The sequence below is a fragment of the Oscarella lobularis genome, chromosome 6, assembly GCF_947507565.1.
Source record: "Oscarella lobularis chromosome 6, ooOscLobu1.1, whole genome shotgun sequence".
Classification (NCBI taxonomy): domain Eukaryota; kingdom Metazoa; phylum Porifera; class Homoscleromorpha; order Homosclerophorida; family Oscarellidae; genus Oscarella; species Oscarella lobularis.
Genome location: NC_089180.1, coordinates 1576004 through 1603762, shown reverse-complemented (window position 1 = coordinate 1603762; position 27759 = coordinate 1576004). Strand labels below are relative to the sequence as shown.

General features: G+C 46.8%; 7 protein-coding genes and 1 long non-coding RNA gene across 20 annotated transcripts; 5 read left to right on the top strand and 3 right to left on the bottom strand.

Annotated features, from left to right (window-relative positions):
* Nucleotides 1-302: 302 nt before the first annotated feature.
* LOC136188267 (uncharacterized) lies at nt 303-2350 on the bottom strand. Its single transcript, XR_010670182.1, has 7 exons — nt 2117-2350; nt 1807-2058; nt 1397-1743; nt 1148-1339; nt 706-1095; nt 602-655; nt 303-544 (listed from the first exon to the last, which is right to left on the bottom strand). It is a non-coding gene; the product is annotated as an uncharacterized lncRNA (long non-coding RNA).
* Nucleotides 2351-2883: 533 nt separating this feature from the next.
* On the bottom strand, nt 2884-5316 carry LOC136188257 (RNA-binding protein Musashi homolog 2-like). Of its 3 annotated transcripts, none has more exons than XM_065975988.1 (12): nt 5147-5316; nt 5044-5084; nt 4846-4927; nt 4392-4479; nt 4217-4264; nt 4041-4157; nt 3938-3986; nt 3807-3889; nt 3660-3756; nt 3511-3606; nt 3377-3454; nt 2884-3320 (listed from the first exon to the last, which is right to left on the bottom strand). In XM_065975988.1, the coding sequence occupies exons 1-12, from the start codon at nt 5269-5271 to the stop codon at nt 3064-3066; spliced, it is 1161 nt and encodes a 386-aa protein (XP_065832060.1). In that variant the 5' UTR covers nt 5272-5316; the 3' UTR covers nt 2884-3063. The 3 variants fall into 3 exon arrangements, with proteins under 3 accessions (XP_065832060.1, XP_065832061.1, XP_065832062.1); XM_065975989.1 differs by having other exon boundaries at nt 4392-4455; XM_065975990.1 differs by lacking the exon at nt 3377-3454.
* An 11-nt stretch (nt 5317-5327) lies between these two features.
* LOC136188254 (talin-like) lies at nt 5328-8064 on the bottom strand. Of its 4 annotated transcripts, none has more exons than XM_065975978.1 (9): nt 7921-8064; nt 7013-7853; nt 6754-6960; nt 6501-6705; nt 6135-6452; nt 5982-6083; nt 5818-5928; nt 5622-5774; nt 5328-5564 (listed from the first exon to the last, which is right to left on the bottom strand). In XM_065975978.1, the coding sequence occupies exons 2-9, from the start codon at nt 7132-7134 to the stop codon at nt 5424-5426; spliced, it is 1359 nt and encodes a 452-aa protein (XP_065832050.1). In that variant the 5' UTR covers nt 7135-7853; nt 7921-8064; the 3' UTR covers nt 5328-5423. The 4 variants fall into 4 exon arrangements, with proteins under 4 accessions (XP_065832050.1, XP_065832051.1, XP_065832053.1 ...); XM_065975979.1 differs by having other exon boundaries at nt 7013-7850; nt 7921-8053; XM_065975981.1 differs by having other exon boundaries at nt 7013-7850; nt 7904-8046.
* Nucleotides 8032-10651, top strand: LOC136188256 (uncharacterized). 4 transcript variants are annotated; one of them, XM_065975985.1, is made up of 5 exons: nt 8032-8169; nt 8216-8336; nt 8379-8587; nt 8657-8904; nt 8975-10651. In XM_065975985.1, the coding sequence occupies exons 1-5, from the start codon at nt 8133-8135 to the stop codon at nt 9125-9127; spliced, it is 768 nt and encodes a 255-aa protein (XP_065832057.1). In that variant the 5' UTR covers nt 8032-8132; the 3' UTR covers nt 9128-10651. The 4 variants fall into 4 exon arrangements, with proteins under 4 accessions (XP_065832057.1, XP_065832058.1, XP_065832056.1 ...); XM_065975986.1 differs by having other exon boundaries at nt 8216-8453; nt 8541-8587; XM_065975984.1 differs by having other exon boundaries at nt 8216-8587.
* Nucleotides 10652-10721: 70 nt separating this feature from the next.
* On the top strand, nt 10722-12742 carry LOC136188259 (pre-rRNA 2'-O-ribose RNA methyltransferase FTSJ3-like). The gene is made up of 13 exons (XM_065975992.1): nt 10722-10830; nt 10889-10940; nt 10991-11033; nt 11090-11145; nt 11210-11303; nt 11356-11433; nt 11494-11593; nt 11655-11725; nt 11782-11862; nt 11918-12067; nt 12122-12229; nt 12286-12386; nt 12440-12742. The coding sequence occupies exons 6-13, from the start codon at nt 11407-11409 to the stop codon at nt 12729-12731; spliced, it is 930 nt and encodes a 309-aa protein (XP_065832064.1). The 5' UTR covers nt 10722-10830; nt 10889-10940; nt 10991-11033; nt 11090-11145; nt 11210-11303; nt 11356-11406; the 3' UTR covers nt 12732-12742.
* Nucleotides 12743-14128: 1386 nt separating this feature from the next.
* LOC136188251 (uncharacterized) lies at nt 14129-17387 on the top strand. The gene is made up of 8 exons (XM_065975972.1): nt 14129-14218; nt 15036-15248; nt 15301-15324; nt 15372-15449; nt 15502-15570; nt 15625-15653; nt 15703-16161; nt 16215-17387. The coding sequence occupies exons 2-8, from the start codon at nt 15041-15043 to the stop codon at nt 17034-17036; spliced, it is 1689 nt and encodes a 562-aa protein (XP_065832044.1). The 5' UTR covers nt 14129-14218; nt 15036-15040; the 3' UTR covers nt 17037-17387.
* A 286-nt stretch (nt 17388-17673) lies between these two features.
* LOC136188262 (ATPase MORC2A-like) lies at nt 17674-20202 on the top strand. 3 transcript variants are annotated; one of them, XM_065976007.1, is made up of 10 exons: nt 17674-17751; nt 17911-17964; nt 18016-18050; nt 18116-18184; nt 18236-18326; nt 18372-18416; nt 18466-18598; nt 18647-18770; nt 18843-18904; nt 18958-19083. In XM_065976007.1, the coding sequence occupies exons 1-9, from the start codon at nt 17678-17680 to the stop codon at nt 18857-18859; spliced, it is 642 nt and encodes a 213-aa protein (XP_065832079.1). In that variant the 5' UTR covers nt 17674-17677; the 3' UTR covers nt 18860-18904; nt 18958-19083. The 3 variants fall into 3 exon arrangements, with proteins under 3 accessions (XP_065832079.1, XP_065832078.1, XP_065832077.1); XM_065976006.1 differs by lacking the exons at nt 17674-17751; nt 17911-17964; nt 18016-18050; ... (2 more) ...; nt 18372-18416; nt 18466-18598 and adding exons at nt 19183-19245; nt 19332-19400; nt 19463-19579; ... (2 more) ...; nt 20044-20090; nt 20139-20156 and having other exon boundaries at nt 18694-18770; nt 18958-19122; XM_065976005.1 differs by lacking the exons at nt 17674-17751; nt 17911-17964; nt 18016-18050; ... (2 more) ...; nt 18372-18416; nt 18466-18598 and adding exons at nt 19183-19245; nt 19332-19400; nt 19463-19579; ... (1 more) ...; nt 19863-19993; nt 20044-20202 and having other exon boundaries at nt 18694-18770; nt 18958-19122.
* A 4488-nt stretch (nt 20203-24690) lies between these two features.
* On the top strand, nt 24691-27393 carry LOC136188250 (neurofilament medium polypeptide-like). 3 transcript variants are annotated; one of them, XM_065975971.1, is made up of 5 exons: nt 24691-24822; nt 24868-25009; nt 25073-25119; nt 25197-25441; nt 25512-27393. In XM_065975971.1, the coding sequence occupies exons 1-5, from the start codon at nt 24711-24713 to the stop codon at nt 27276-27278; spliced, it is 2313 nt and encodes a 770-aa protein (XP_065832043.1). In that variant the 5' UTR covers nt 24691-24710; the 3' UTR covers nt 27279-27393. The 3 variants fall into 3 exon arrangements, with proteins under 3 accessions (XP_065832043.1, XP_065832042.1, XP_065832040.1); XM_065975970.1 differs by having other exon boundaries at nt 24868-25018; nt 25061-25119; XM_065975968.1 differs by having other exon boundaries at nt 24868-25119.
* Nucleotides 27394-27759: the final 366 nt, after the last annotated feature.

Sequence of the window (27759 nt, the reverse complement as noted above, 5' to 3'; positions counted from 1 at the left end):
GTGAAGCAGGTATGATTCTCTTTCTCTTTGGCTTTGTCATTTCATTCATGGATCATACTGACGAGGTGATGAAGAGCTTTCCGATGTCTTCGTTCACCCCTGGGCACCGGGGTGACTAAACAAAACCGGCCCAACTCTGTTGCCACGAGGCTAAATTGGCTGGCCTGCTGTTGGGGGTTATGCAGTCGACCCCTCCCCCTCCAGGACTGCGGTGGGCAAAAAAGTAGTCCCCCTGGAATCAGGCTGCCAGTGCTCACATCCGAGAATGCCCGAATGCAAAGAAGGCTGTGCACGAATTTTTTACTTCCGGTTTATTTCCGGGTATATTAATTAAATAAAAGATTTGCAAGCATACGTCAGGACCCCTAATCTAACTACCAACTAATAACTACAGCTAACGCAAATGAAAAAGAAAATAAAACCAGTTCATATTTCGTCTCTTGCTTCTTCATCTGACTCATTTTCTGGACTGTTCAATGACTTGGTAGACACGCAGTAGCCAGCCATTGATTAGAGAAGCAGATGTGCTGATGAAGTCGGAAAGCTAGGCAGAAATAGTTTATCAGTTCTTCTAGCCTATTCAGGAAGGCATAAGACCTACTTGTTTTCAAGGGGCTTCATTTGATTAAATAAATCTTGCTTTCTTGCTTTGCTTCTAAGACAAGGAAAATCAGTTTTGAGATCAAAGCCTGCAAAAAGCTATACCAGCTTCCAAAAGGGATTCCATCCAATCTAGTAACTTCATATTTTGATTGACGGTAAACCAACGAGTGGCATAGGCGGTTGGCATCAGTGTTCCGACGTAAGCGGAAACGGCGTTTCCGTTCGACGACGACGACGACGTCGACGACGTCGCTATTGGCGTTATCGACGGCACGTAGAGATAGCCGTATCCTTCGCACGTCATGGTCGAATTCGACGAACGACGGCGTCGAGTGGGGTCCGTGAAAGCCGCCGTCGCGCGGCGTCGTTATGGAGACGAGCGATTGGATGCGCGTGACGTCGACCGGTTTGCCTGCGCCAAATCGATTTCGTCGAGAGAATCACGATGTTCGAGAGCGACGGAGACGAGCTTGTCGACTCCGCAAAAACTCTCTAAGAACAAGCCCAGTCAGCGCTAGTATGCACTATCTGACTTTTCATTTACCTCACGTTGGCCGTACGATGCGAGTCGTTCGAAAAGGCGCTGTAGTTGATGGTGCAGCGGGTGAAGCTCGTCGGCGAGCGCGCTGTTGCACTTCTGCGTCATTCCCGCCTGAAAAACCATCTGCGCGTTTCGATCCGAGCCGATAAGGTACTCGATCGAATTCAAGACCGCGTGCTGAAGCCCAAAAGCCCACTAAAGAAAAAGGAAAAGGATTACTACGAGAAACACTTATAATAACGTTTTTCTTACTTTGTTGTTGAGATCCTTGTCCTCTCGACTCATTTTCTCGTAATCGTCGCGCGTCGGCGCGCCTTCGACGGTCGGCAGAAGCCCGATCATGACGAGAAGCGCGTGCGGATGAACGAGTCGCGACGACTTGTGCTTTTCGTCGCCGTGCGGATAGACGGACGGCAGTTTGTCGTCAAACGAATTTCACGGCGCTCGACTGAAATTTCGTCGCGTTTTCCGACGTATCGTCGCTATTGGAGTGACGATCGCCACGGCGCGACGAAAGACGTCGCTCTCGGCGACGGACGGCAGCGCGTCGCGTCCCTCGACGAAACAACCCAGAAAGGAGAGCGGCTTCAAAAGGCCACCTAAAAAGAAAATAAACTACGTAAGTATTTATTAATTAACGACGTTGTAGCAGGTCGACGAACCTATGTCACGTTACAACGGATAGGACTTTTTCCCTTGTTCTATCACTCTTCCCCCGACCTTTCGTTCCTCCTTTTCGTCGCACTCTGCTTCCTTCGCCGTCCTTCAGTAAACCCATTGCTTTCTGAAAGTTCTCCTCTTTGAAGTCGCCTTTTTCGTCGACAATCAGATAGATAGAGACCATCCGCGCCTGCCGGATAAACATAGTGCTGCAGTGGAACGGGTCGATAATCGGTATAGACAACGTGAACGGGCTAGAAAGAAGGTTCAAAAGACTATCCCTATATACGTCATCATATCTATGATATTTACCTGTTTGTGAAGGTAGTATGTCCACGAGGCGAACTGCCGTGCATTGGAAATAGTTCCTCCTGACGAGGCGATAGGTTTGCTGGCCGGTGGGGAGAGAAAAACGAAGACGGCGCACGTGAGTCCGTACAGACAGACCCACAGCGGCCAGTTCGGATCATTAGTACAGAAGAACAGCGCCATGGTGCCGTTTGCCGCTCTCCACGACCAGCCGTTGCCCCAGCCGTTGCTGCTTTTGGTGTAAGTCGATCGCAATGATGTCCCGTATGAAAAAAGTAGTTCTGTCTTTCTGTGTCTCAAAATCAAATTACCAGACGGTCAAAGGAGAGATCAGCGCTGTAGCGCAGGACCGAACAGAACTAACTTGGACTGTACTAGGCCTAGAAGCAGGAGATCATCTAACTGTTCCTTTACCACAAATGATATGTGCAACTCACAACACGGAATCTACTACGTTGGCGATGATAATGTCATTCATTTTTGTGCCGAAGAAGCTATTATTCGCTTGGATACGTTAGGGGAATTTGCTCTGGGTAGACCAATCTCAATCGTTCCTTACAACAACTCGACATAAAGTTGTTCAGAGTGCCTTTCATCTACATCATTCTAAAGAATTTCCTCCTTACGACCTCCTAGAAAACAATTGCGAGCATTTTGTGAATTTATGCAAAACTGGAGAAAAAAAGTCTCCACAGGCTCAGACGTTGAAAGTAGGTGCCGCAGCCGGTGGTTTTGCTATTGGGGGCCCTATAGGAGCGTTTGTGGCCAGATTCGTCTTAGATGAATGTCTTTTCAAAAGAAAGAAAAAAGTTAAGTCTATCTGTCAGTAATCAAACTACTGACTAAAACAAGTCCATAACATTTGCTGAAAATACGCGGAGAGAAAAAAAACAAGGCACGCTCTCTGTACACGCAACTATGCGTGACAAATGCATGTGCAAAGCCCGTCTTCAACGCAGACGGGAAACGAAGCACACTCCACTATTTGTCTGCGTAGTGTGTGGCGGCTGCATACATGTACCTCCATGATCATGCAAGAGCGGAGAAAGAGGCTGCGACTGACGCTGTACAATAGCACCCATACCAGGAGACGGCATTATCATCTGCTGTCGCTGAACCACGGCGGCGTGCGTCGAAGACGGCGCTCCAAGAACTTGAAGCTTACAGTCACATGATAGGCCACTCGGCAAACCCCCGTAGACAACATCTATATTGTAGAACAAGCGTGTCGACTTGCGCCTATGTGTGTACAGTATACTGTACCTGGAGAAACGTAGACTGGCGGGCCAGCTGTCTTACAGTCACATGATAGGCCACTCGGCAAATCCCCGTAGACAACATCTATATTGTAGAACAAGCGTGTCGACTTGCGCCTATGTGTGTACAGTATACTGTACCTGGAGAAACGTAGACTGGCGGCGGCGCCGGCGGCGCCGGCGGGGCCGCTGCATAAACCACGTGGCCCGGAGCGAGGGCCGGGGGAAAGATTTGACCTTGAGAATTAATTAGTACTGTAAGAGGGAACGAATTGACCTAAATAATTTACCTTCTTTAGTTCCACCAATGCTGCTTTTGTCCAGACTCTTACTCGTACCGTCTTCGTTATCTCGGCCTGGCCGAGGTATCGCCTTCTTAGCTTCAACCTTAGAAACGGGCTATTGTACCCATAAAAACACGTGGTGGAACTGCGTACGGTTTTCCCATTGATTCTATGGTACTTCTCATCAACTATTTTATCAACAGCTTCCTCTTTATCGAACGTAACAAAGCCAAAGCCTAGAATCGATTGGAGTCAACAAAGCCAACAATCAACAGCACACCCACCTCGTCTTTTTTGCGTGCCTTGATCGGACGCTAGTATAATCTCCGCTACCTATGAATAATCACGGTATCCGCCCCGCCCCCCTCCTCTGTTCCTATGGCAAACCTTTCCGTATGTGCTAAAGTAATCCATAATATCTGTCTTCGTCGTCCAGCTAGCCACTCCGCCGATAAATATTTTCTTCACTCGCCCGACGAACGGGCCCGACTGCGTCGCTTTAGGCTGTAGACACGCTCCGTTCCCATGCATCTCCGCCCCCGCCCGAATTTTCGGTTTCTCACCTTAGAAGCGCTGCTCGTTCCTCGACCGACGGCCGCTTTCGGATCGATCTACAGCAAGGACAAAGAGAATCGCTCTTAGCGTTGTCTGTTTGTGTGGGCAGCAAAACGGGGGATGAAAAGGGGGCGGGGCGACGAGCCCACCGCGCGGTTTTTTTCGTCTCTCTTTCTCGCTTACTCGCTTGTTGTCCAAAACGTGCCACGATTCGTCAGCGAGAACTTTGCTGACGACCGTCGAGTCTCTGAACGTAACAAAACCGAAGCCTCTGTGGAGGGCGAAAAAAGGGAGGCGTGTTAGTTGCCCTGGGGGAGGAGGAGGCGTGGTGCTCGTGAGTGAAAGTGAACAGTCCCACCAGTACCCAACAATAGTAGGTTGGATAGATTTCCTTATTGGAGAGGGAATGCAGGACGAGGAGAGCGCGAAATCGCGGGGAGGCGGTTCGATTGTGGGCGCGAACGCGAGAGCGCGTGCCATGTTATCGGATGCAGCGCGCAAAATAAGCGAGGACCGGACTGGGGCATTTGGCGCTCTTTCATCACTCTCCCGCGCGCGCGCGCGCGCGCGGCGAGGACAGCAAGGAAACACACTCCACCTCCACCAGACTAAACACCTCCATATAAAAATCGCTTACCGGGACCGCTTAGTCGAAGGATCGGTCTTGACTTTGGCGATGAGAACTTCGCCAAACTTCGAGAAGTACTTCCTCAGGCGATCTGCGCGTACGAAGCGAAAAAAATTAGGCGGAAATCGTCTCCTCCCCCCTCGACGATCGAGGGCAAAGCCCCCGGCGGCGTCGCGTGATGCTGCACGCTCGCCCAGGTCGTCTCACCGTCGTCCGTGTCCCTGCTAAGGCCGCCAACGAAAATTTTCCTATAGGTCGTCAAGAAAAACAAGATGTATAAATAGTATCGGTCTTCTAACGTTGTTCTTACCCCATTGTCATCGTGGCGCGAAGCGAGACGACGTGCAAAAAGCGTCGAACGACTTGCGACCGAGTACGGGACCTGTAGTTAGGCAAATTCGATCGAGGGAAAATTCGATGGGCGGGACTAAACATCCGTTGGAATGTGCGCGTGCCGAGAGCACCGTAGTACGAGTAAGACTACAAGAAAAACAGCATTAGTCATCGGGGAGAAAAGAACACACGGACCGCCGAAGCAAGAGACTTGGCCGTACGAAGAATATTCTCGCGATGCTCCCTCCTCTTCCTTAATTATTCAATAATCCCGTGGACGCAAACATGATCCCTGTATCCAAATCGGAGATGATTCCCTTGACGCTATCCGCCGCGTTGATGCACGCCTGCGTTCCCTTGGCACCCGCCTGGAGCGCCGCCATCAAAGACGCAACCTGTCAACAAGACAAAAAATTCTAATTTTAAACGTGCATTTTATTGAGATGGCTCACGTGTTTCGTGACGTGTCTCGCTGTGTCCGAGAGCTCTATCTTTCTTTCCCTGAAAATCGGTGGGATTGCTTGGACACTTCCGGCACATTGCAACAACAATTCGCCCAGTGCCCCGCCCAATCGTTGACAAGCCAGCTTCAATCGAGCAGCAATCTAAAAGAAAAAATAGATAACTGTAATTTTAATTAATTCTTACGTCATCATTTTCAACTGTTGCAAGAGCTCCCCTACAATCGCTCGTCATCGTGCAATAAATTTCCGTCGTATCTTTGGAGACCACGCCCAATTCAGACGGATTCGTTCCAACCTAAAGATACGATGATGTCATCCTCACAATGACGTCACATCTGTTCCACTTACCATGTCTTGAGCTTTGACCATGATCGCTTTTGCAGAAACGCTCACACTCTCCTGATACTCGGCAAACGATTTGCTCACTTCACCACCAATTACGTCATCAAGCTTCATACAAATAATCAATAATAGATAATCATTAAAAATATATTTTCTTACGGTTCCAGCTGCCTTTGCAATGGTGTTCACCATTCCCGCCGTGAGTCCCGCTTCGCTTGCCGCCATTTCCAACGTACTCTTCAAATCTTTCACCGCTTCCGTCATGTTTCCGGCTGCGTCATTGATTTCCGCAAACGCTTCGGTCGCCGCCGGATTCCCGCCGCATTCTTTCGCCGCGTACATCAATTGGAGCGCCGATTCGGCGAGCGTCTTCGTCTGCTCAAGAAGCGACATCTGTCGATCCGCATTCGACGTTTTCGACGCCGCTCCGACGACAGAACGAGAAAGAGGAAGAAAATAATTCACAAAATTTGTAACCTAGAAGAAATCACATCACACTAATAATAATTATTGATTATTATGTACCATGTGACCCAATTTTTCTGGGTCTCCTTTCGCTACTTTGACGAGAAAGAATGTGACGCCGTATGTTTTGAGTGAACGGACGACTTGAACGTAGCGAAAGTTGGCATTCAATTGAGAGAGTCCCGTAAACTTGGCATGTTCGGAGAAGACACGCCTCTCCACTCCCTTAGCCTTCACATACTCCTTAGGCAAATAGCTACCAAGTCTAAGAAAGAAAATAAATATTCAACAAAAATTAAAAAATTAACATTACTCTTCTGTGATGTATCCGGGTTTGTGTTTTCCTACGTCATGGTTTCCTACGATGATCTGACATTGGAGTGCTGCCAAGTTGATTGCTTCTTCATAAGTGCAGGGATGAGTTCCGTCTACGATTGCGTCTCTTGCTTGAGCGTAGAGCTGATTCAATTGAACGGGATCACTGCGGTCCACATTCTGATCCGAAAAGAAGAACTTTTTCCTACGCAAAGGAAATCAGAAAATCAATACTAATTAATTAATTTGAAAGATGCCTCAAAAGGAGAACTTGAGTCTCCGCGATTCCTTGAGATCTCAACGTTTTGTCATGTGACAGCCAATTGACTATAGACTCAATAAGACAATTTGGAAGAGGAAGGCTTACTGCTAAGTTCATCAGATGATCACGTGATATTTTTTTGTAGAGTGTTTGTCTGCGGGATCCACAGGTATTTTAATTCGAGAAGCGGAAATCGAAATTCGATCTGCACGTGACCGGTTCAAAGTGTAGCAATTGTCGTTCCGGCGGCGGCGGCGGCGGCGGATCCCAGCGACTGTACACAAATCAAGTATGCATCTCGGTGGCGTCATATCGATCTGAGAGCATGTGAGCCAATGAAATGCCGTCGTTTCCTGATTCGGTTGTATCCAATCAGGTGGCAGGCAATCGCGAGTCATTTCGAAATGAGCGTTAAATAAATATGAATTAAAAATTTTTAAATAAAAATTCTAAATTTTTTAGGAATTTGGATAGTAAAGATCTGGATAATGAAGTTTTCTTTACTCGAATTCTTCGGCGCATTCCCATATGTAGCCGTTGTCGCCGCAATGACCCGATCGACGTTGCGAAGCACTCGATCGATACGGACGCTTCGAAGGCTCGGCGTTCTTGATTGATGACGTGGAGAGGGAACCCGTCGAACGCCTGCCGCGGACAACGACGCTCTGCGCAAAAGCGCGTCGTCGTAGTTGAGATTCGCGCTGCGCATTTCCATGCCGTCGATGACTAAAAACGTTGCGTGGCCAAAGAAGGGAGGGAACGGGCGGCGTTCGACCTCCGTCGTCGGACATCCAATTGCCGGCGCAAGGCGGCAAACGAACTCGAAGGACGGACTGCTAGGAGAAGAGGAAGAGAGGCGATTAGGCTGAGTCGCGCGTCTGCGAACCTCGAACGGGGCCTCACTATTTTTTCGTTCTTCTTGAGCCCGTTGCGAACTCCGTCCATGGTGGAACCATGGATCTCTCATATATCTATGGTGGAAACGAGGCTGTTTCGTCGAGTCACCCTGCGCGCGCTCTACTAGCCTATGACGCAATTTCACGTGACGTGGCATAACGGTCTTCGAAAGCGGTTAGTGGAAACGGTCTGTGCGAAGTCGAAAGCGAATATTCGAAATGTCTGGAGCGACGAGCGAAGGCGATGATGTCGAAAGTACGGTACTGTGTGCGATTGGAGTCGTTTCTAAAACTGTTGGTAGATCTCACGAAAGACATCGCGGCGATGGAATTTGCTCCCGCCGTAGAGACGACAGCGTTGGCAGATCTGGCCAAAGTGATTGAAGAGATGAGGAGAGAGATGGCGGCGCGCGACGAAGAGATCAAAGAGATGAAGATGAAGACGGCAGCGCGCGACGAAGAGATGAAGATGAAGATGGCGGCGCGCGACGAAGAGATCAAAGAGATGAAGATGAAGATGGCGGCGCGCGACGAAGAGATGAAGATGAAGATGGCGGCGCGCGACGAAGAGATGAAGATGAAGATGGCGGCGCGCGACGAAGAGATGGCGGCGCGCGACAAAGAGATAAAAGAGATGAAGAAACGCCTTGACGCTGTGCTTCTAAGGAAAACAGGTAGGAAGGTTCCTCTGACCGACGACGTCGACGAGCAAAGGCGTCTTAATTCGTCTACTTTGTGTGTAGGGTTCAATTTCAACGTAGGTGAAGTGATCATGATACCGTGTCTATTACCAGAACTTGAAGCCATTTCAATCTCTTGGAAGCACAGACGAGTAGCAAATGAAAAGCCGACAGTGATTCGAGAGCTGGAAGGGGACCAGGACCTAGTCATCCCGTTTGCAAAGCTGGGTGACGCCGGCATGTATCAATGCGAGACAACCCTCCATGACGGTAAGATCCAGAAGTCAACGCAAGTCAAGGTCTTTGTCGAGGTAATATTGATGCGCGTTACGAGTCGCGTCTTTCCTTTTCTTCACGGCTTGTACTCTTCTCTGTTCGAAGGCACCGAATAGAAAAGCGCCTCACGCTACTGGTTCCACGACCGGATCGCCGGGAGTTTCGAAAGAGACATGCGCGATTTCAGCACTCTCCTCTGTTTTTCGAGCATTTTCAAACGTTCAGCGAGAAGACGAGAAAGGAGTGGCGGTGGAGTAAAGAAGAAGAAGAAGAAAGCCAAACAACTGCATCTGGAAAACTGCCTTATGGCTGTGCAGAACGTCTCCGAGACTTGGGACGTCAAAAAGAAAAGGAAAGCGAGGCCGACCTGATGAAGGCTGTCAATGCTTGTTTGGAGGAGGCGTTAGGCTGCAAGTTGGAAACGAGAGGAGCGAAGGCAGCAGAAACAAGATCAGCGGAGAGGACATCAGCCAGATCTGAAGAAAAAAGGAGATCTGATAAGGAGAAATCTTCTGGCTCGGAGACATCCGAAGGAACGAAGTCAAAAAAGAAGAAATCTGTGAAGATAGCCACGTTTCAAGAGGAGAAATTTGATGATCAGTCTGACGCGGCGGCGGCGGCAGCGACCAAAGAAGCAAAATCAAACGAATCGGATGGTAAAGCCAAGTCACAACGAAGTTCCAAAGGGCCGTATCCAAACGACGGAGCTTTTATTTACGAAGACGTGATCGTCATCTTCGTTATAGAAGGAAAATTGCATGTTTTGACGGCAGGCGACCCTCTTTTTCAGGTATTAAGATACTACGAAGACTTTCGTGACAGGCTTCCTCCAAAATGGGGTCCGAACGGAAATCTCGGCACAGGCGGACTCTTTCCATGTTATGCCGCTACCCTTTCAGGGAATAAACTTATTCTGTTCGGCGTTGTTACGATTGTGGAATGCGACAAAGAACTTTCCGTGGAAAAGATAAGCTTCTGTGAATTGGCCTCAGTGGATCTCTCCCACACGTTGCAGCCTATACGGGAATTCCTCTCCAATTTGCGCTGCGCCGTCGATCGTCTCAAAGATTATTATAAGGCGTACAAGGAGCCAGAGCGCCCTGAAGAGTTGTTTCCCTCTCTACCCACTGATGGAGTCTTTGAAGGAAAACGTCTCAAATTCAAGGAGGCGTTTAGTAACCGCCCATTGATGTTTCTTGCTGAGTGGGGGTCAGATGACGTGATTGTCAAATTCACAGACGAAAGATACGGCAAGGAAGTGCACAAGTTCTGCTCCGATAAGAGAATTGCTCCCACATTGCATGGCGTTAAAAAGGTCGGTCCTTTTCAAATGGTCGTCATGGAGAAATGTGACGAAAAATTTAAAACATTTAAGAAAGCGCAAGAGGATTTTACGTTCGAAAAGGAGGAAGAGGAAGCGTACAAGTCCGTCAAAGCCGCTCTCGACACCTTGTACAAGGGACCTGGCGATGGCGTGAATTACGTTCACGGCGATTTTCGTAACGTCAACGTCCTCATGAATGATAAATATGAAGTGAGAATCGTCGACTTCGATTGGGCGGGGAGAGATTCAGAAGTGACCTATCCTGTTCCTTTGAATCATAATATCAACTGGCCCGATTTGGCGAAGATGGGGCATCCTATTTTGCACAAACATGACGAGTTCTTTCTCGACAAATATTTCTTGAGAAAATGTGACTAATTGACATTGCATGCGCTTTTTTTTGTCTCTCTTACTATATCTCTATGTTTGTAGCAGCTAGTACTGCTTTGTGTTGTCCACGCCAACGTTCCTAGATCAAATGTGAATGGGGTGTAAATGAAAAATTTAGTAGCGTGCGTTCGCCTGTGACGTGTTTGTACTACCGGAAATAGCCTTATGCACTTCTTTTTCCTCTTCACCGTCGTTCTTCTTCTCGAACGTGCCTCTGCGCAGACTCCCGTTCCCTCGCGTCCTTTGGGTAGGTTCCAAACGCGCCTCATTTTCGCCGCTCAGCCTCCTTTTGCCTTCCCCAAAAGGCTACACTCTCCAAAACGGCTCCAACATCGTCATCGACGCCTTCTACGACCTGTAGGTCACAAGAGCAGCAGTTTTGTAGTGCTCGAGTCTTTTCTGCATAGTCTTTCGTCCGAATGCCAGGCGAATTGGCCCGTTCTGCAAAGCGTCAGATGACGTATATGTATGACTTAGAAATATTACGGAAGTGTTTGTTTTTCCAGGTGGCGAAGCAGTACGTGGGGAAAGTGACTCTCAAAATTCACATGTTCCCGCTTCCGTGCGTGCCTTAATTAATTGAATTATTAACATGTTGTTGACACGTCGGAAATTGATTTTTTCAGGTTTAATCATCAGTCGTTCTTCGTCGCTCAGACAGCGCATCAATTGATGTTAACGAAATGCAAACCATCTGTCTATTCATCGTTTGTCACACTGGTAAGAATATTTTGATTGATATCTGCTTATAACCATTTATTTCACTTGGCAGATTCTCAAGAACCAGAAAGGTACAACATGTCGTATTTAGTCCACGGTAATAATGGTAACAACGGAAAAATGTCGTCAAGTAAGAAAACCCTATAAGAAAATAATCTTGATTATTATTATTTTCTTCGATATATATCAGTCGCTCCAAAGGGAACTGAAGGGATGGAAAGCGGATTGCGTCATTCACGACGGGGCTCCCAACGTGGGAACGGCGTGGATACAGGACGCCTTTTCACAAGGCAAGACAAAAAAGAATGAGTCATGTTTACTTTTAATTAATTATTTATTGCCTTTTTATAGCTACACTGTGTTTGAAGGCGGTCAAATTAGCGTGCGATTTTTTGAGAAAAGGAGGCTCGTTTGTAACCAAGGTGATAGCCTATATACACTCTATTCGTATCCTTGGTTACGTTGTCTCTTTTTTTAGGTTTTTTGTTCTAAAGATTATCATTCCTTGCTCTGGGTATTTCAGCAATTGTTCAAGAAAGTTTCCGTGACCAAACCGCAGGTGAAACAACAAATCAATGAGATTGTCTTCTAATCATTATTATTATTTTCTTTAGGCTTCTCGTAATGAGTCGGCTGAAATTTCCATCGTTTGTCAGAATTACATTGTCCCGGATAAAATAGATCCGCGTATGTTCGATTCGAAATTTATCTTCGAAGAATTCGAGCCAATGGAAAAACTTCAACTTCCGGCAATGACGTCATTCGTATAGACAAAAACACTCTGCATTGAAATATTTAATTAAAATTTTGTTTTTTAGAGCACTCAAAAAACGCCGGCTGAAGAATATTCCGAATTGAAACAATTCAATGTATCTGAATTTGTAGCGAGAGCCGATTTCATGGACGTATTGGCAAAAGCGTCAGAAGTAAGATCCTCTTACTGTATTCAAATATTTATTTATATATTTATTTATTTATTTAGCTCGTCTTTGATTCGTCCGTCTTTCTTCGTCATCCGCTGACAACGGAAGACCTGAAGGACTGTTGCAAGGATATACGCGTCTTAGGAAAGGCTGACATACGGTACTAGTACTATATATAATAATAGGTCAGGGATTGGATTACTTCTCTATAAGACGCCTTCTGACGTGGAGAAAGAAGATGAGAGAGAGTTTCTGGATAGACAACCGGAATCGGATTCCGAAAACGACGAGAAGGATACAAATAAAGAAACGTATAAATAATAATATAATAATTATAAAAGAGAGCCAAGACGTCACGAGGAGGAATGCCATAGTAAGATCCGCTTCGTCTGGCTTTCTATGGGCGTGTGGGCAAACGAGCCTAGCCGCTGGGCCTTTAGAATTCGTATGTTGTCAACCATTCAAGTTGGTCTACCCGCGTTTATTAGATAAACTAGATAAATAAAGCTAAAGCTGCTAACACTCACGTACAAACATTGTGGTTGAGGAGCGCGGGTCGCGGGCCGGCCGCTTCTGCATAAAGCACCCGCGGGCGTACTCCGGCTTCATTTGCCCACGGCGTTTATTAATTAAACGAAGCCGAATCTGTACACCAGCACGCGTTCCTTTGCAAAGACTGATAAAACGACGCGAATGAGACCATCTGCCGCCTCAAATCGACAGGTGGGAACAAATTAGGTAAGCCGGCAATCAACGACGTTTTTCGGGCGACGATCGATCAGATATCCCAAAGGCATTTCACGCGGTCACGTGGATGCGATAAACACGCGATTCGCAAAACGATTTTATTCGAGTAAAAAACGTGCATACAAAGTCACCTACGGCCTATTCTCTTGCTCTCTGGCCTCAAAACTAAATTGGCTTGTTTTCTTTAGCCTCAAACTTTTTGCAATTTTTAGTGTATGGGTGGAAAAAAGTGCGTATAAGTCGGCGACAGACGAGTATGCGTCAAGGGGCTCACTGACCCACGTGGACAGAACCCTGAACTATCTGTCTATCTCTCGCTTTCTCACCTTTGCTGTCAGTAGCATATCAATAATTGCCTTTCGACCCAGATTCGCCCCCTCAGTGACGTCGTCTTGACGACCGGAATTTCCCGCAGCGACCGCTTTCGCCGTCGCTATAGTGACACCCTTACTGACCCGTATGACGTCTTCTGGAGCAGCGTCACGAGTCGGTTCATTATCCGATGTGAGTTCTTTGCTACAGAGAGGACAAGTACTTAGCAGAGCTACACAGAAGGGAAGACCATCGAAGTGGAAGAGTCAGGCTTCTACAGACAGTTGAAAGCGTCCTCTCCTATCATCCGGTTCCGCTTTTTTGACCGGAATCTCGTACTGGCCAAAAACGAGTATTTATTCTTGCTTGAATGACGTCAGAGATATTGACGATTACCCTGATCTTGGCGCAATTCTTGGATTCACTCGAGAAGAAGTGACATCGACGTATTCTCCTGAAATTAAGGTTATTGCCAAAGAGCTGAAGATGAAGGAGGGGGAGTTGATGGATGAAATCACGCGATATTACGATGGATACAATTGAGGTGATGATAATCTCCCTGCCACTCAAGTCTATCATCCACATTTAGTCAACCAGTTTTTGACTTGGAAAAAATTTAGCTCTCGTTACTCGACAGGTTGGCCTACGCTAATGCGTTGTGTTGTCGATTCTGTTGATTTCGTTTGTTTCTCTGAATTACTGAGCGGAGAAGTGCCGAGCAGATTAGACACGCCCCCCGACAGTCTTTTATCTTTGCAGAAGCCCACTTATAGCAAAATGGTTAATTAGGTCAATTACACGTGTACTGTACCCCCCGAGGTAGGGAGTCTAATACATACGGGCCTCTCCACCAACGAGCGCGGACTCTCGTAGACTAGCCGGCCCTCGTAGCCGCCCGTTTCTCGTCCTCGTGAACGCGTCAAAGTCGTCTCGGTGAGTTTTTTGGGGAATCGTAACTGCCACCGCGTTCACAGCAGGGCGGGCTCCCGGGATTTCGTCCGCGAGCTAGATCTCCTCTCCCGGCCGGGCACCCTTTCTTCTCTCGCGTCTTCTTTTCTCTTCCCGCAGGCTTCCTGCTTCTTTTCGCGGCTTCCTTTCTATTTTCGTGGTCTCTTAAGTTCTCTCGCGAGCAGCAGTTCCTCGTTTCTCTTCCCCTATCCGTCTGTCTACAATGACGTCACAAGCATGTGACCGCCATTTTAAATGAGCTCTCCTGCCTCGAATCTTTAGTTTCGCTTCTTCGACAGTAGCTCGAAAGCTTCTGTAGATGTTGCTAGACTAGGTTATCGAGCGCTTAAAGCGCAACTTAGCTCTTAGGAGGCTAAACGAAGGTGGGCGTTCCTTTCATACTCGCATAATTAGCCCCTTCTCACCCAAAACAGAAGCTATGGTTTTTCGTGTTATGACGTAATAAATTCGCTTCGTTTTCGCTTGAGATGCGAAAATGAATTTTTTGCTCATTGATTTCTCTGAAAAATGACAAAATATTGTGATGTTGGCCTAATTTTAAACGGAGGATTTGTTTATAAGGATACCAACTAGCTCAGAAAGAGATTTAGAGACTCTTTCTAAGAACGCTTGTCCTTCTTTGCGTGGGCGAGGTGACAAAGTGTCCCGTATTGTAGACAGACGGATCTCGGGGTCTTTTTTTCAAGCTCCCGCAAACTGAAATAACCGCAAACCCTTCACCGATTTAACCGAACGTCAACATGCGTCAAAAGCTCCGTTTCCCTAAAACACTATATTATAGGAAAAATGGAAAAAATGGAAGAATTACTGAAAGAAATCGAAAGATTAAAAAAAGAAAACGAAAAAGTCGAAAGATTAGAAAAGGAAAACAAAAAAGTCGAAAGATTAGAAAAAGAAAACGAAAAATTGAAGAAAAGAATGGACGTAGTGGAATTGGAAAAGGCAGTTGCTGAGGTGACAGAGCAACTTCGAGATGTGGATCTGTCCCAGACAAGTGAGTATTGTCTTATTGGAAAGTTTTATTAGTAGCGCGTCTTGTTTTCTAGGTGCCTCAGTACTGACTGTATCAGGTATAGAATGTTGTGATTGTGCATGCCGCGCATAACCTTCTGTACAGAAGCGACAGATATGGCAAGAGTTATTCATCACTATGAAAGTAATTTGGCGCAATTCAATGAATTAAAGCCTAAATTAGGTTATCATTTTTCATTCCTATTTTATCACCGTTTGAGTAACTCGTTACTTAGCTGCAGAAGTCCTGACTGAAATCGAGCAGCAAACATTGCGTGAATTGACCGACACTCTGAATTCAGGAAGTAATGTACCTGATATTGGGCCGATTTTGTAAACAAACTTTGACACTTCTATAGAAAAGAAGTACTATAAAATGCTTTCAAAAGTGAGCTGGTGTTTGTTTTTTGGCCTTCTATTGTATTTTTTGTCTGTAGTCGAAGTGTCCTTCGACTATAGCAACTGACCAGTTTGCTCGAGCCAGGTTTGCTGGAACAGAAATGCGAATTCCTGCATCTCTCTTCTGCGACGTCTTCAAAACGTATACGCCTCCAGAGATATCGGCCAGAGAAGAAGTTGACGATTCATTTTCGCGTAAATTTCAAAGGCTCCTATTTTACTCAATCTGTCAAAAGGACAAAGTGAAGGAACTGAAAGAAGAGGCGAAACTTAATCGATCAATTGCGGAGCTTCTCAAATCTGCCGGCATTCCACTAAGCCGTCAGGGTGCCGTGCTATCTTACTCTACTGATGGTGTTGTCCAGTTCTTTGAAGAGAGCATCAAAGATTGGCTTTTTGATGCATTTCTGGAGTGCAAAATAGCCGTTGGCCGTGGTGATCCTCGTCTTCAAGGAGTGGCTTATGTGAAGTATGCAGGTGATCCGATTGTTGCGCAGGTAATTTATGATCAATGAGTGAGAGTAAATTTACCGTCTGCGTCTCTCTGTAGGGTAATGTCTGGTTATTACCTCCTTCTCTCCTCTTGGCATGGCGCGAGTTTGAGGTTGATATTTATGGGACAGTTGTTCTTCAACCCCAGCATAGAAAGAAGAAAGGCGAAGTTGGAGTTGCATGTTCGCACTTGGCACACTTCTCGCTAACGAATGCAGAAGTAGCGAAAGCCATGGTTTGTTGGCTAAAGGGAATGCTTGAGAAACTTGAACAAAAACGCGTGGAACCGGCTCGTCAGAAGTTTCCTCTCATTGCTGAATACGAAGACGACGACGGACGAAAGTTTCCGCTTACCTTCACGGAGCACATTCGTGACAACGTCTTCAGCGCTACTGCAACTACTGGTTCTGTAGAAGAAGGCCGTATTGTCAAATTCGTTGGTCGCTACGGAAAGGAAGTGCATAAGCTTTGCGCTGATAATAACTTTGCTCCTGCTCTCTACTCCTGTCAGTTTCTTCCTGAACATTCGGTTTGGATGCTAGTCATGGCCAAGGACGACGGCTTCCGTACCCTCAAAAGTGCCCTTGATGATCAAACAGTGCACAAGCCGGCTGCAGTAAAAGAAAATCTAAAGAATGCCCTCGAGTGCATTCACAGCAACGCATATGTTCATGGTGACTTTCGATCTCCCAACATACTAGTTAACAACGATGGCGATGTGAAGATCATTGACTTTGATTGGTCAGGAAAAGAAGCCTCAGTTTACTATCCTGTACCTCTCAACGACGGAATCGATTGGCCAAAAGGAGCAGCGTTTGATCAGCGCATACGTAAGGAGCACGATTGCTTCTTCCTGGAGAAGCACTTGTCTCAGCTATGAATGTCAATTGCTCTGCTATTATACTGTCTACTTATCATTTTAGAGTTGTAGCGCTCGTGAGCGTACTCTACTCTATTGTCTCAAACACTTTCGCGTCTAAACCGTAGAAATACAGTACTACTAAGCAAGTAGACTTATAGGTCCTTTGCTGTCGACTACTCACCCTGCCAAATCATGAGACAAAAATTGCCCTGATAAGGATGGAGTTTCTGAGTGCAGAAAATTATTTTAGCCGAAGAACAGTTTGTGCCTAAAAATTGTGGATTTCTTTCAAGCGAATACAAAAAGGCAATATTTAATTAGAATCTATAATTAATTTATTTGCCTTCAAATAAATTTTAAATGCAGTCAGTTTCCTTCTCCCAGGAAGGCGGCAGAAAAGATACAAACTTCCCCCTCTGGCTCCTGCAAACATGTCACAAAGTCTCACCAAAACGTCAAAGGAATCATATTACGTGGACATCTATGGACCATAAGTATAGGAATCCATTTCTAAATCTAGCTTTAGTAGTGGCTGGTGTCAAAAAGTTTCGGGTAGTTTTCTACTGGTGTAGTCGTCTTCAAGTCTTTTTAGCGCGATAGTCCGGAGTGTGAAGAGGGGAGGAGTGTGACGATTCTATATACGGGCTATCTGCGGGCTCATGGACGCCACGCCGAGCAAATATAGTGGCCTCTGTCGAGCTCAGCTGAGCTACGACTACTTGCACACCAACAGGTAGGACGCAGCGGCTCAAGGAACCAGTTCGGACGTCGCGCGTGGCCACGTCCGATCCCTATGAACACGGGAAGGAAAACCTAAAGATCTTCTTCCGTGTTTATCTGGGAAATCAGGGGAGGGTCTCTGAAGGAGGAGTGTTATTATTTTCAATTTTAGCACCACCCACGAATTCTTGTTCGGCGCTTTGGCGGAACTCGTAGACAACGCAAGGTGAGATGATACGGGGGGCACGGTCAATCTGCTCCTATTCGACTTGTCTAGGGATGCCCAGGCAAAATCCATCCGAATTTACACAGGTAAGGGCGCCAGCAATAATAAATAATTAATTAAATAATTAAAAAATCATTATTTTTCGGTGAAGAAAAATGTGAAAAAGTTCGCAAAAGACGAATTTTGTCTTTTCTTGATGATGGCGAAGGGATGAATCCAGGTTAGTTTCAGTTATATATATGTATGATCTGCGTTTCAAATTGTTATATAGAGGAAACCGCTAACATCATCAAATTTGGCGTGTCTTCGAAACGGCTGGCGCAAAAGGAGCAAATTGGGCAGTATGGCAATGGGCTAAAATCGTAAGAATAATTGCCTATAGTTTTGAAGGCAAGATAGTGTGTTAGGGGTTCCATGAGAGTCGCAAAGGATATGATACTGTTTACAAAATGGTATGTAGACACAACTTCACTTGCAGCTTTGATTTTTTTTTTACTACAGCAAGAAAACGATGACCTGTCTACTCTTGTCACGGTCCTTTCACGAAGATGAAGGATTAAAAGAGGTCATTGTTCCATTGCCATCATGGATTGGTAGAAGCCCTTTTGCCGAATCACAAGCTGAGAAGGATCAAGTAGAACAAAAATATATAGAGAGAAATGAACTTTATAAACAAATATAGCACTTGATGGAAATGGAAATTATTTTGAAATATTCTCCTTTCAACACCGAAGAGAAGTTGATGGAGCAATTTGCTAAAATCGAAAGCGGCATGCACAACAGCTGTGGCCCATTGATTCAATCAAGTAGAATTTCTCTTCGTTTTAAAAAACGACTTGGAACTATCAAATATCTTCATTAATCTTTTTATCGTTTAGTTTCACACAGATCCTAACGACATTCGCTTGACTGCCGATCATCTTGACATGACTCTGCAAAGGTTTGACGGACGGCGTTTGAATTATTTTTAAAATTAACGTTTGTTTGAAAAAGTGTCGTTTTGGAACGCACCTCCTTTCGTGCTTACGTATCTCTGCGACAGGCCGTCGAATTAGAATGGCGACAACCGTTTGGACGATACATCGTCATCGTCGCATCCATGGGCCTACAGGACACCGAAGAGAATCTCTTACTCGGCGTCGACTGGATCGACAAGAGGTCGTCGCGCCGCCGGGGGCGACGACATTGTTTACTATTTATTTTATTTATTTTCTTTAGACTTCGCGTTGCTTTCGTATTTCCCATCTGGCGCGACACGACGGTCGTTTTGAACGGCGACGGGTAAGCGCTAGAGAAACGACGTCATCGCGAGGGAACCGCCGAACGATTTTTTCTCTTCTTTTTTTTCTTTTCTTCGCTCGCCGCAGCGGCTTCAGCATTAGTTCCGGCGCGCGACGTCACATATTCAAACGACCCGTCTCCGTCCAATGCATGTGGTGAGAGAACGCGAGACGGGCCTCCTTTGTCCTCTTTCGAATCGTCGCTTGTTTTTTTTCAGGGCTGCCTTTCAGGCGCTTCACAAAGCCTGCGAACTGGCGCGCGCCTATAACTATTATCTCGACGGCCTGTCTCATACGTCGAGCGCCTATTATAAGACTCTATTGACCGGGGAATGGTAAATCCCGGGGGCGGGGCTCCGACATAGACGAACTACTGCAGTGACTCTCTTTTGTCTTATGAGGAATTGGCACGAAGACGTCGAGACTCGACCGGACTCGCCGCCCTTGTTTTTTCTCGCCGTCGGCGCCGAGCAGTCGGAGAAGGATTTGGTCAAACAATTGCTGTCGTCGAAACTCAAGCGAATCATGATGACTGTGGATTTGGAGACGGTCACTAGTCGACAGGTGTGGATTGAATTTTATTTTATCATTTCTATTCTATTGTCTCCTTTTTTTTAGTTGAGGCAGTCGTTGCAGGAAGATTTGCAAATGGTTTGCGCGAGTCTAAGTCGTATCTCGATCAGGAAATGATTCGAATAATAATGGGACAAATGGAAAGCGCTTTGGAGATACTCGACTACCTCTACTTGGTATTTTTAGAAAGAAGACGACGACCATTATTTTTATGCACTTCTCTCAGGGATCCCAATGGAATGCGTCGAATCTTGAAGAACTAAACGACAGGGTGTTAGTAATTTTAGTCCCGGTAAAATTCTCAACAGGGTTCATCTTTAGAATTCGTCATATTTTGAATGTGACGAGAGAAATTGACAATTTTTTCCTAGGCATTATGCAATTAATTACGTTTTACAATCGAGTGTCCCCTCCCGCGCAATTTTGACGTAAACGCGTAGAGAGCGTATCCGGGCGCTTCCCTGCATCGAACAATGGGTTTTGCAGAGGCAATGATCGCGCAAAGAGTTTTGGGGCGGTCCTCGGGTTCGTAGGGCTCGCGTAGGGCATGATGAGAGAAGTGGTTAACGAAATTACGTTTCCGGATACACACAACAAGAAATAAGCGATCTGTGGACCAATGGGCAGTGCAAGTATTTCTTTCGATTTCAACGTACATATATCATCATGTTTTAATTAAAGCAGCAAAAATCAACAGAGGAAATTGGTTATTTCATGAATCGTCTCAGACTTTCCAGCCTCTAACGTGAGGCTGCATGGCCTCAATCAGCCTATGGGTGAATTCGCTCCTTTCTCTGGCGTCTTTTTCTAGAGAACGCAGAATCTTCGCAATCCTTGACTTAACTTCTTCGCTTTTGGTTACATCTTCAGAAAGAACATAGCTGGTTAGAGTGGAGAGCGCATAAACGAAAACGGGCGACTGAAGAGTCGAGAGGTCATTTTCAAGACACGACAAAACCATTTCGAGGGTGTACATCCTGCGAGAGTCATCCTCTGCTCTCGCAAAACCGATATAGTAACCAGAATGCTTCGTAATGCAGTAAGACTTATAAGTCGTCGGTGGCGGGACGTTCTCACAATTTTCAGCTATTCGTTGCCACAACTTTTCAGCCGACAAACCGTTGTCGAAACTAGTCGTCGTCGTTCCGAAGAAGGGCGTCGACAGAGGCAAATAGTTCGGCGGCGAAACGCTGTATAGTACGATGTCTTGAATAGGGATAATTCAAGCTCCTCCATACGAACGAAAGCACTGAAGGTTTCTCAAGAAGAGATCGATTGGACTGCTGAATGGACAACATGTAGAAGGTGTCAAGCAGATATGTGGCCTCCCAGACGTTATTTTCATCGAGCGTATCGTAGAGAGAGCAGAGAACGTCGGAGAATGGGTCAATTCGTCTGGCAAGGAGCATGGAAATCTCGGCATCCTCCATGGCAATGTGCCACATACTTAGAAACCATACGATTTTCTCGGAAAGACGAGATTGCGACGATACAAGACCTGATTGCAGAACGTCGACAAGAGCCTGGGCAAAACCTCGACTGATAGCAACGTCGCGCAGAAAACCGTCATCATTCAGGAGAGAAAAAATATCAAGCATACTGGAGAAACACGTTCTGATTAAATATGAGTCGGGGTTGTTGCAGTGACAAAAGGCAATAACAAGAAGCAAGTGAAGTTGCTCCAAGTCCACGACGCGAGAACGCCGTATAAAATAAGAGTCGTGAAGAACCCTTTCTGCAAACACGATCGACGGCGGTGTGGAGACAATGCGCACAATGAGCTCGTTCAAAAGAGCGAGAGCGCTCTCACGATGCCAAATCCCGTGAAAGAACGCCCCCAGAGAGAGGCAAGCCAAGTTTCTGACAAGAGGACAGGAATACGACGTTTCGCTTTTCCAGCGACGATCGGCGCGACACCGGCGCAAGGCGAACGACGAGACCACGCCCGCCTCCTCTTTCGTCAGAGCCCAAATATTGCGGATGGGCTCGATGACCAGACGACCACAAAGAAACTTCAATATCTCATGGTTTCGAGGAGTTGGCAACATGTAGTAAGGCTGAAAGGCGAAGAAATCGTCGACGCAAAAATGTCCTGTCGCAACGATTTTCAAATCGTTGACTTCAGCCTCTAAATTGCTACTCAAACTAGTTGAAGAGTCGTCGTCATAGTACGGACAATACTGAAGATTCATGTTAAGAGCACCGAGGTATTGAAGGCTTCGTTCGATGCCGAGATCTTTGACGAGGCGAAGAGTTTCGCGAAGAGACGCTAAACCAGAGACGTCCACGTGAGTCAATCCGCAGCCCAGACATTCCAGAAGTGTGCAAGCAACGTCCCATCCCGTCACTGTTCCAGCGTCCTCTATCCAGCCAACGTCAAGAAATTTCAACGACGAGAGACAATTGAAAGCATCTTTGAACGTAGACAAGACGCTCTCTTTATTCCAATTCGTCACATCCTTACTAGCAACTGGAAGATCGTGGAGTGCTAAATGATTAAGATTTCTCGCCAAGCGAATGCCTGGAAGTAGAGCAATAAGGTTGAGTTGGGAGCATTCTGAAACGTTGAGAGTCGTCAGAGATTCAGCAAAAGTTCGACAAATCATTATGACGTCATCAACGGAAACACACGTGTTGCTCAGATTCAACGAAGATATGTTGGAAAATTCCGTAATGCGTTCAAAATGAAAAGCAGTATTTTTTAAACCGATAGCGGCAAATGAGCGAAGAGACGTGCGACTCGGCGTCAATTTCTCCCATAGAGCGTCGGTCACGTGATCGACATTCGTGCAGTCGAAATCGACCAGATAGGCGAGCGGTGGAAGACGAAGAAAATCGTCGAACGTCAGCTGAGTCGAACTCAAGTGCAGGGTGTCGAGACTGCCTCGCGATAGCCGCAGCAAAAGCTCGAGTATGTGAGCGCTGAGGATCCCCTTATCCGATAGGTGTTCGACCAACTGGTTTACGATCGTGAAGGGCAGTCCTCCTTCGTCTCGGTCGACGAGGAGACGCTCGAGCACGTCCGGAATCAGTTGGAGAGGAAGCGTCAGCGTCGAGGAGAAGGCGATGGGTCGGGTTTTGCAGAGAATTCCGAGGCAATGATCGCGAAGCGTTTTGGGACCCGCACTGAAGACGCTTTCGTCGTCGTCGTCGTCATCGTTGTCGTACGACATAACAAGAGTCGAACTCGTGCTCCCGGATAATCAAATGTTTACATTGTTATGTAATTCCCTTTCTAAAGACTCTCCGACAGTCCCACCGCTTCGAACCCGCAAGAAAGTGCTCTCTCGGTACGTTCCGCTACTGTACGCGAACCGGCGCCCAACCGTCGCCCCTTATCGCGCGACGCGCCGCGATCCAAATATACTATAGGCTCCCGTCGACGTTTCGTTTCCCCGATTTCGACCCGACGCGCGCGCGCAAGAGAGAGAGAGAGCGAGCGAGCGAGCGGACATTCCTTCGACGGTTCCCAACGTAACGTGCGAGCCACCGAAGCGTGAGATCTCTCAATCGAATTTGCGTTCTCTTCAACACTCGCGGTATCTCACTACTGTACCTACTAATCGTAATCGAGACCGTCGTCGAAGGGGGGACCCCGCGTCGCGACGATCCAAATAGAATAAGGAAAACGGCTTCCTCGAACTGTTAGCGTTCGCCTTTCGTTTAGAGAGAGAGAAAAAAGAAAACCCCCGGGGCGTCGCACACTATCGGAAAAAAACCGGATGCAAGCTGGAACCGACTCCGCGCGGATCCGATTCGCGATCATGACTGACGCCGTCGATCTATCGCATACGGGACATCGCCACCGACGACGTCGACGACCGCTACTCCGTCGTCTCGCGAAACATCTCAGCTCGAGCGATCCGTCGCTCGCCGCCGAAACGGAAACGACGGAATATGACGTCACCGGCGGTGCCGATTCCGATCCGTCGTTGAGGAAATCGTCGTCGGGGGCGGCGGCGACGGCTCACGTCGGCGACGACGACGGCGTACGCCGACGACGATTCGAGAACTTGAAACCGCCTTCTATTGAACTCGTCGGCGATTTATCGCACGTGTACAAAACAGTATAGCTTATATAGAATTATTTATTTATTGATTTTTTAGTCATCCGCTAACATTGACGACTGCCGTTTGCGCTCGTCAAGCATTGCCTTTGTTACGGACGCTGTGCAAGAGCCCCTGCCTGGACAGAAGGTCATGTACAATGGAAGACAGCGTATGATATCTATAGTCATTACATACATGGTCTAAAATTTACTGTTCTTAGTTGAAGTGTCTTGCGACGCCACACGAGTACGGATACGCTAGCTGGCAGCTGTTCGTCTCTACTTCAGACTTTTTATTTCTTGGTCAATAATCTTGGAGTGTCTATTGGGTCAGCAGTGCAGATGCTAGCGGAGACGCCTGCTCGGTATTTTTTCTTTATTTTTCTATGGTTCTGAAAGAGATTCGTGTTTAGAATTGCTGGGATTGCTGGAATTGGTGAACTTTCTGTGGGAAAACGAGGTGATTTGCTTTGTTTTGACGCAGACCTTCGCCTGATATCGACAGATGTCGACAATTGTAGCGGGAAGAGTAGCGTACGCCTGTTCATAATCTGCTTTACTTGAAAGAGGAGCAGATGTTGAAATAAGGGATAAAGTAATTTGATCTGGTAAGTATCTTTTAAGTGCACGTATTTTGTATTTTGGTATGCGTGTTTTTTGTGTGATTTTCTTTTTGACTTACAGGAAATTTTTTATATGATTTTGTTAGCGTGCGCCAGTGAAACGTGTCGCGTTTGTTGCGTTGGGGCTTCGAAGGTTTCCATAGGGATCGGAAGTAGTAGGTCCTAGCGACTGTCCTAGCGTACGTCGTCAATCGCAAGTGCTGCGCGCGCTCTACTAGCCTATGACGCAACGTCACGTGACGTGGCATAAACGGTCTTCGAAAGCGGTTAGTGGAAGTCGAAAGCGAATATTCGAAATGTCTGGAGCGACGAGCAAAGGCGATGATGTCGAAAGTACGGTACTGTGTGCGATTGGAGTCGTTTCTAAACTGTTGGTAGATCTCACGAAAGGCATCGCGGCGATGGAATTTGCTCCCGCCGTAGAGACGACAGCGTTGGCAGATCTGGCCAAAGAGATTGATGAGATGAGGAGAAAGATGGCGGCGCGCGACGAAGAGATGGCGGCGCGCGACGAAGAGATGGCGGCGCGTGACAAAGAGATCAAAGAGATGAAGATGAAGATGGCGGCGCGCGACGAAGAGATAAAAGAGATGAAGAAACGCCTTGACGCTGCGCTTTCAGCGAAAACAGGTAGGAAGGTTCCTCTGACCGACGACGTCGACGAGCAAAGGCATGGCAAGGTCTTAATTCGTCTACTTTGTGTGTAGGGTTCAGTTTCGACGTGGGTGAAGTGATCACGATACCGTGTCTATTACCAGACGCCATTTCAATGGTCTCTTGGAAGCACAGACGAGTAACAAATGATAAGCCGACAGTGATTCAAGAGCTGGAAGGGGACCAGGACCTAGTCATCCCGTTTGCAAAGCTGGGTGACGCCGGCACGTATCACTGCGAGACAACCCTCCATGACGGTCGGATCCAGAAGTCAATGCAAGTCAAGGTCTTTGTCGAGGTAATATTGATGCGCGTTACGAGTCGCGTCTTTCCTTTTTTTCACGGCTTGTACTCTTCTGTGTTCGAAGGCACCGAATAGAAAAGCGCCTCACGCTACTGGTTCCACGCCTGAGTATCGCCATGAGTTTCGAGAGAGACATGCGCAATTTCAGCACTCTCCTCTGTTTTTTGAGCATTTTCAAACGTTCAGCAAGAAGACGAGAAAGAAGTGGCGGTGGAGTGAAGAAGAAGAAGAAGTAAAGAAAACAACTGCATCTGAAAAAAAACTGCCTCATGGCTGTGCAGAACGTCTCCAACACTTGGGACGTCAAAAAGAACACAAAAGCGAGGCCGACCTGATGAAGGCTGTCAATGCTTGTTTGGAGGAGGCGTTAGACTGCAAATTGGAAACGAGAGGAGCGAAGACAGCAGAAACAAGATCAGCCAGATCTGAAGAAAAAAGGAAATCTGATAAGGAGAAATCTTCTGGCTCGGCGGGATCCGAAGGAACGAAGTCAAAAAAGAAGGGTAAATCTGTGAAGATTGAAGAGGAGAAATTTGATGATCGGTCTGACACGGCGGCGGCGGCGGCAGCGAGATCCGAAGAAGCAAAATCAAACGAAGCGGATGGTAAAGCCAAATCTGATAAGAAGAAATCTTCTGGCTCGGCGGGATCCGAAGGAACGAAGTCAAAAAAGAAGGGTAAATCTGTGAAGATTGAAGAGGAGAAATTTGATGATCGGTCTGACGCGGCGGCGGCGGCGGCAGCGAGATCCAAAGAAGCAAAATCAAACGAAGCGGATGGTAAAGCCAAGTCACAACGAAGTTCCAAAGGGCCGTATCCAAACGACGGAGCTTTTCTTTACGAAGACGTGATCGTCATCTTCGTTATAGAAGGAAAATTGCATGTTTTGACGACGGGCGACCCTCTTTTTCAGGTATTAAGATACTACGAAGACTTTCGTGACAAGCTTCCTCCAAAATGGGGTCCGAACGGAAATCTCGGCACAGGCGGACTCTTTCCATGTTATGCCGCTACCCTTTCAGGGAATAAACTTATTCTGTTCGGCGTTGTTACGATTGTGGAATGCGGCGAGGAACTTTCTGTGGAAAAGATAAGCTTCTGTGAATTGGCCTCAGTGGATCTCTCCCACACGTTGCAGCCTATACGGGAATTCCTCTCCAATTTGCGCTGCGCCGTCGATCGTCTCAAAGAGTATTATACGGACTACAAGGAGCCACAGCGCCCTGAAGAGTTGTTTCCCTCTCTACCCACTGATGGAGTCTTTAATGGCAAACGTCTCAAATTCAAGGAGGCGTTTAGTAACCGCCCATTGATGTTTCTTGCTAAGTGGGGGTCAGATGACGTGATTGTCAAATTCACAGACGAAAAATACGGCGACAAAGTGCACAGGTTCTGCTCCGATAAGAGAATTGCTCCCGCATTGCATGGCGTTAAAAAGGTCGGTCCTTTTCAAATGGTCGTCATGGAGAAATGTGACAAAAAATTTGTCACATTTAACGAAGCGATAATGCAGGGGTTCGAAAAGGATGAAGCGTACAAGTCCGTCAAAGCCGCTCTCGACACCTTGTACAAGGGACCTGGCGATGGCGTGAATTACGTTCACGGCGATTTTCGTGACGTCAACGTCCTCATTAATAATGAATATGAAGTGAGAATCATCGACTTCGATTGGGCGGGGAGAGATTCAGAAGTGACCTATCCTGTTTTTCTGAATAGAAAAATTCACTGGCACGATTCCGCGAAGATTGGGCATCCTGTTTTGCACGAACATGATGAGTTCTGTCTCGACAAATATTTTCTTGATAGGCCCGAGACGGAAAAATGTGACTAATTGACATTGCATGCGCTTTTTTTTTGTCTCTCTTACTAAGTCACACGCACATTATATCAGACTGCAGGAAAAAGAAGGACCATAGCCCCATCACTATTATACAAAAAAAAACATATGTACCAATAATCGCGAAAGCGCGCTACGCAGACGTTGATATCAACCAATTGTACAAGATTAACGATGTCAATAGCGAGTCCAACTCCGGTGGTCAGCGGCGACTCGACTGACGACGAGTTAGGAGAAACAACTAGAAAGCCGGTAGAGCGAAAGGAACACCTTTCGCGTGGCGCGCGCGCGACGACGATACTCTAGATTGGCCATTTCAAAGTCCTAAAGCAGGCGGGAGTAGCAGAAGAATTCTATCTAATATACGAAGGTAAAAACCCTATCCTTATCCTAATATCTCTACATTTCGAATTTTTTCTTTCTACATACTAGGAGAGACTCTCATAGGAAGAGACGCGTCATGCCACATACGTCT

Coding starts and splice junctions, on each gene's coding strand:
- LOC136188257 (XM_065975988.1), bottom strand. CDS start 5,271: ATGTTTAGTCCCGCCCATCGAATTTTCCCTCGATCGAATTTGCCTAAC. Junction 3,890..3,937: donor AGGCACGCAAAAAAGACGAG/GTGGGTGTGCTG, acceptor AATCGATTCTAG/GCTTTGGCTTTGTTACGTTC. Junction 3,321..3,376: donor GCCAGTCTACGTTTCTCCAG/GTACAGTATACT, acceptor TCTACAATATAG/ATGTTGTCTACGGGGGTTTG.
- LOC136188254 (XM_065975978.1), bottom strand. CDS start 7,134: ATGAACTTAGCAGTAAGCCTTCCTCTTCCAAATTGTCTTATTGAGTCT. Junction 6,706..6,753: donor CCCGGATACATCACAGAAGA/GTAATGTTAATT, acceptor TTTCTTTCTTAG/ACTTGGTAGCTATTTGCCTA. Junction 5,775..5,817: donor CAACAGTTGAAAATGATGAC/GTAAGAATTAAT, acceptor TTTTTCTTTTAG/ATTGCTGCTCGATTGAAGCT.
- LOC136188256 (XM_065975983.1), top strand. CDS start 9,240: ATGAAGGCTGTCAATGCTTGTTTGGAGGAGGCGTTAGGCTGCAAGTTG.
- LOC136188259 (XM_065975992.1), top strand. CDS start 11,407: ATGGTAACAACGGAAAAATGTCGTCAA. Junction 11,434..11,493: donor CAACGGAAAAATGTCGTCAA/GTAAGAAAACCC, acceptor GATATATATCAG/TCGCTCCAAAGGGAACTGAA. Junction 11,594..11,654: donor ACAGGACGCCTTTTCACAAG/GCAAGACAAAAA, acceptor GCCTTTTTATAG/CTACACTGTGTTTGAAGGCG.
- LOC136188251 (XM_065975972.1), top strand. CDS start 15,041: ATGGAAAAAATGGAAGAATTACTGAAAGAAATCGAAAGATTAAAAAAA. Junction 15,325..15,371: donor CTCAGTACTGACTGTATCAG/GTATAGAATGTT, acceptor CCTTCTGTACAG/AAGCGACAGATATGGCAAGA. Junction 15,654..15,702: donor ACTATAAAATGCTTTCAAAA/GTGAGCTGGTGT, acceptor TTTTGTCTGTAG/TCGAAGTGTCCTTCGACTAT.
- LOC136188262 (XM_065976005.1), top strand. Junction 19,123..19,182: donor GTCGACTGGATCGACAAGAG/GTCGTCGCGCCG, acceptor TATTTTCTTTAG/ACTTCGCGTTGCTTTCGTAT. Junction 19,246..19,331: donor GTCGTTTTGAACGGCGACGG/GTAAGCGCTAGA, acceptor CGCTCGCCGCAG/CGGCTTCAGCATTAGTTCCG.
- LOC136188250 (XM_065975968.1), top strand. CDS start 24,711: ATGACGCAACGTCACGTGACGTGGCATAAACGGTCTTCGAAAGCGGTT. Junction 25,120..25,196: donor TGCGCTTTCAGCGAAAACAG/GTAGGAAGGTTC, acceptor CTTTGTGTGTAG/GGTTCAGTTTCGACGTGGGT. Junction 25,442..25,511: donor AAGTCAAGGTCTTTGTCGAG/GTAATATTGATG, acceptor CTGTGTTCGAAG/GCACCGAATAGAAAAGCGCC.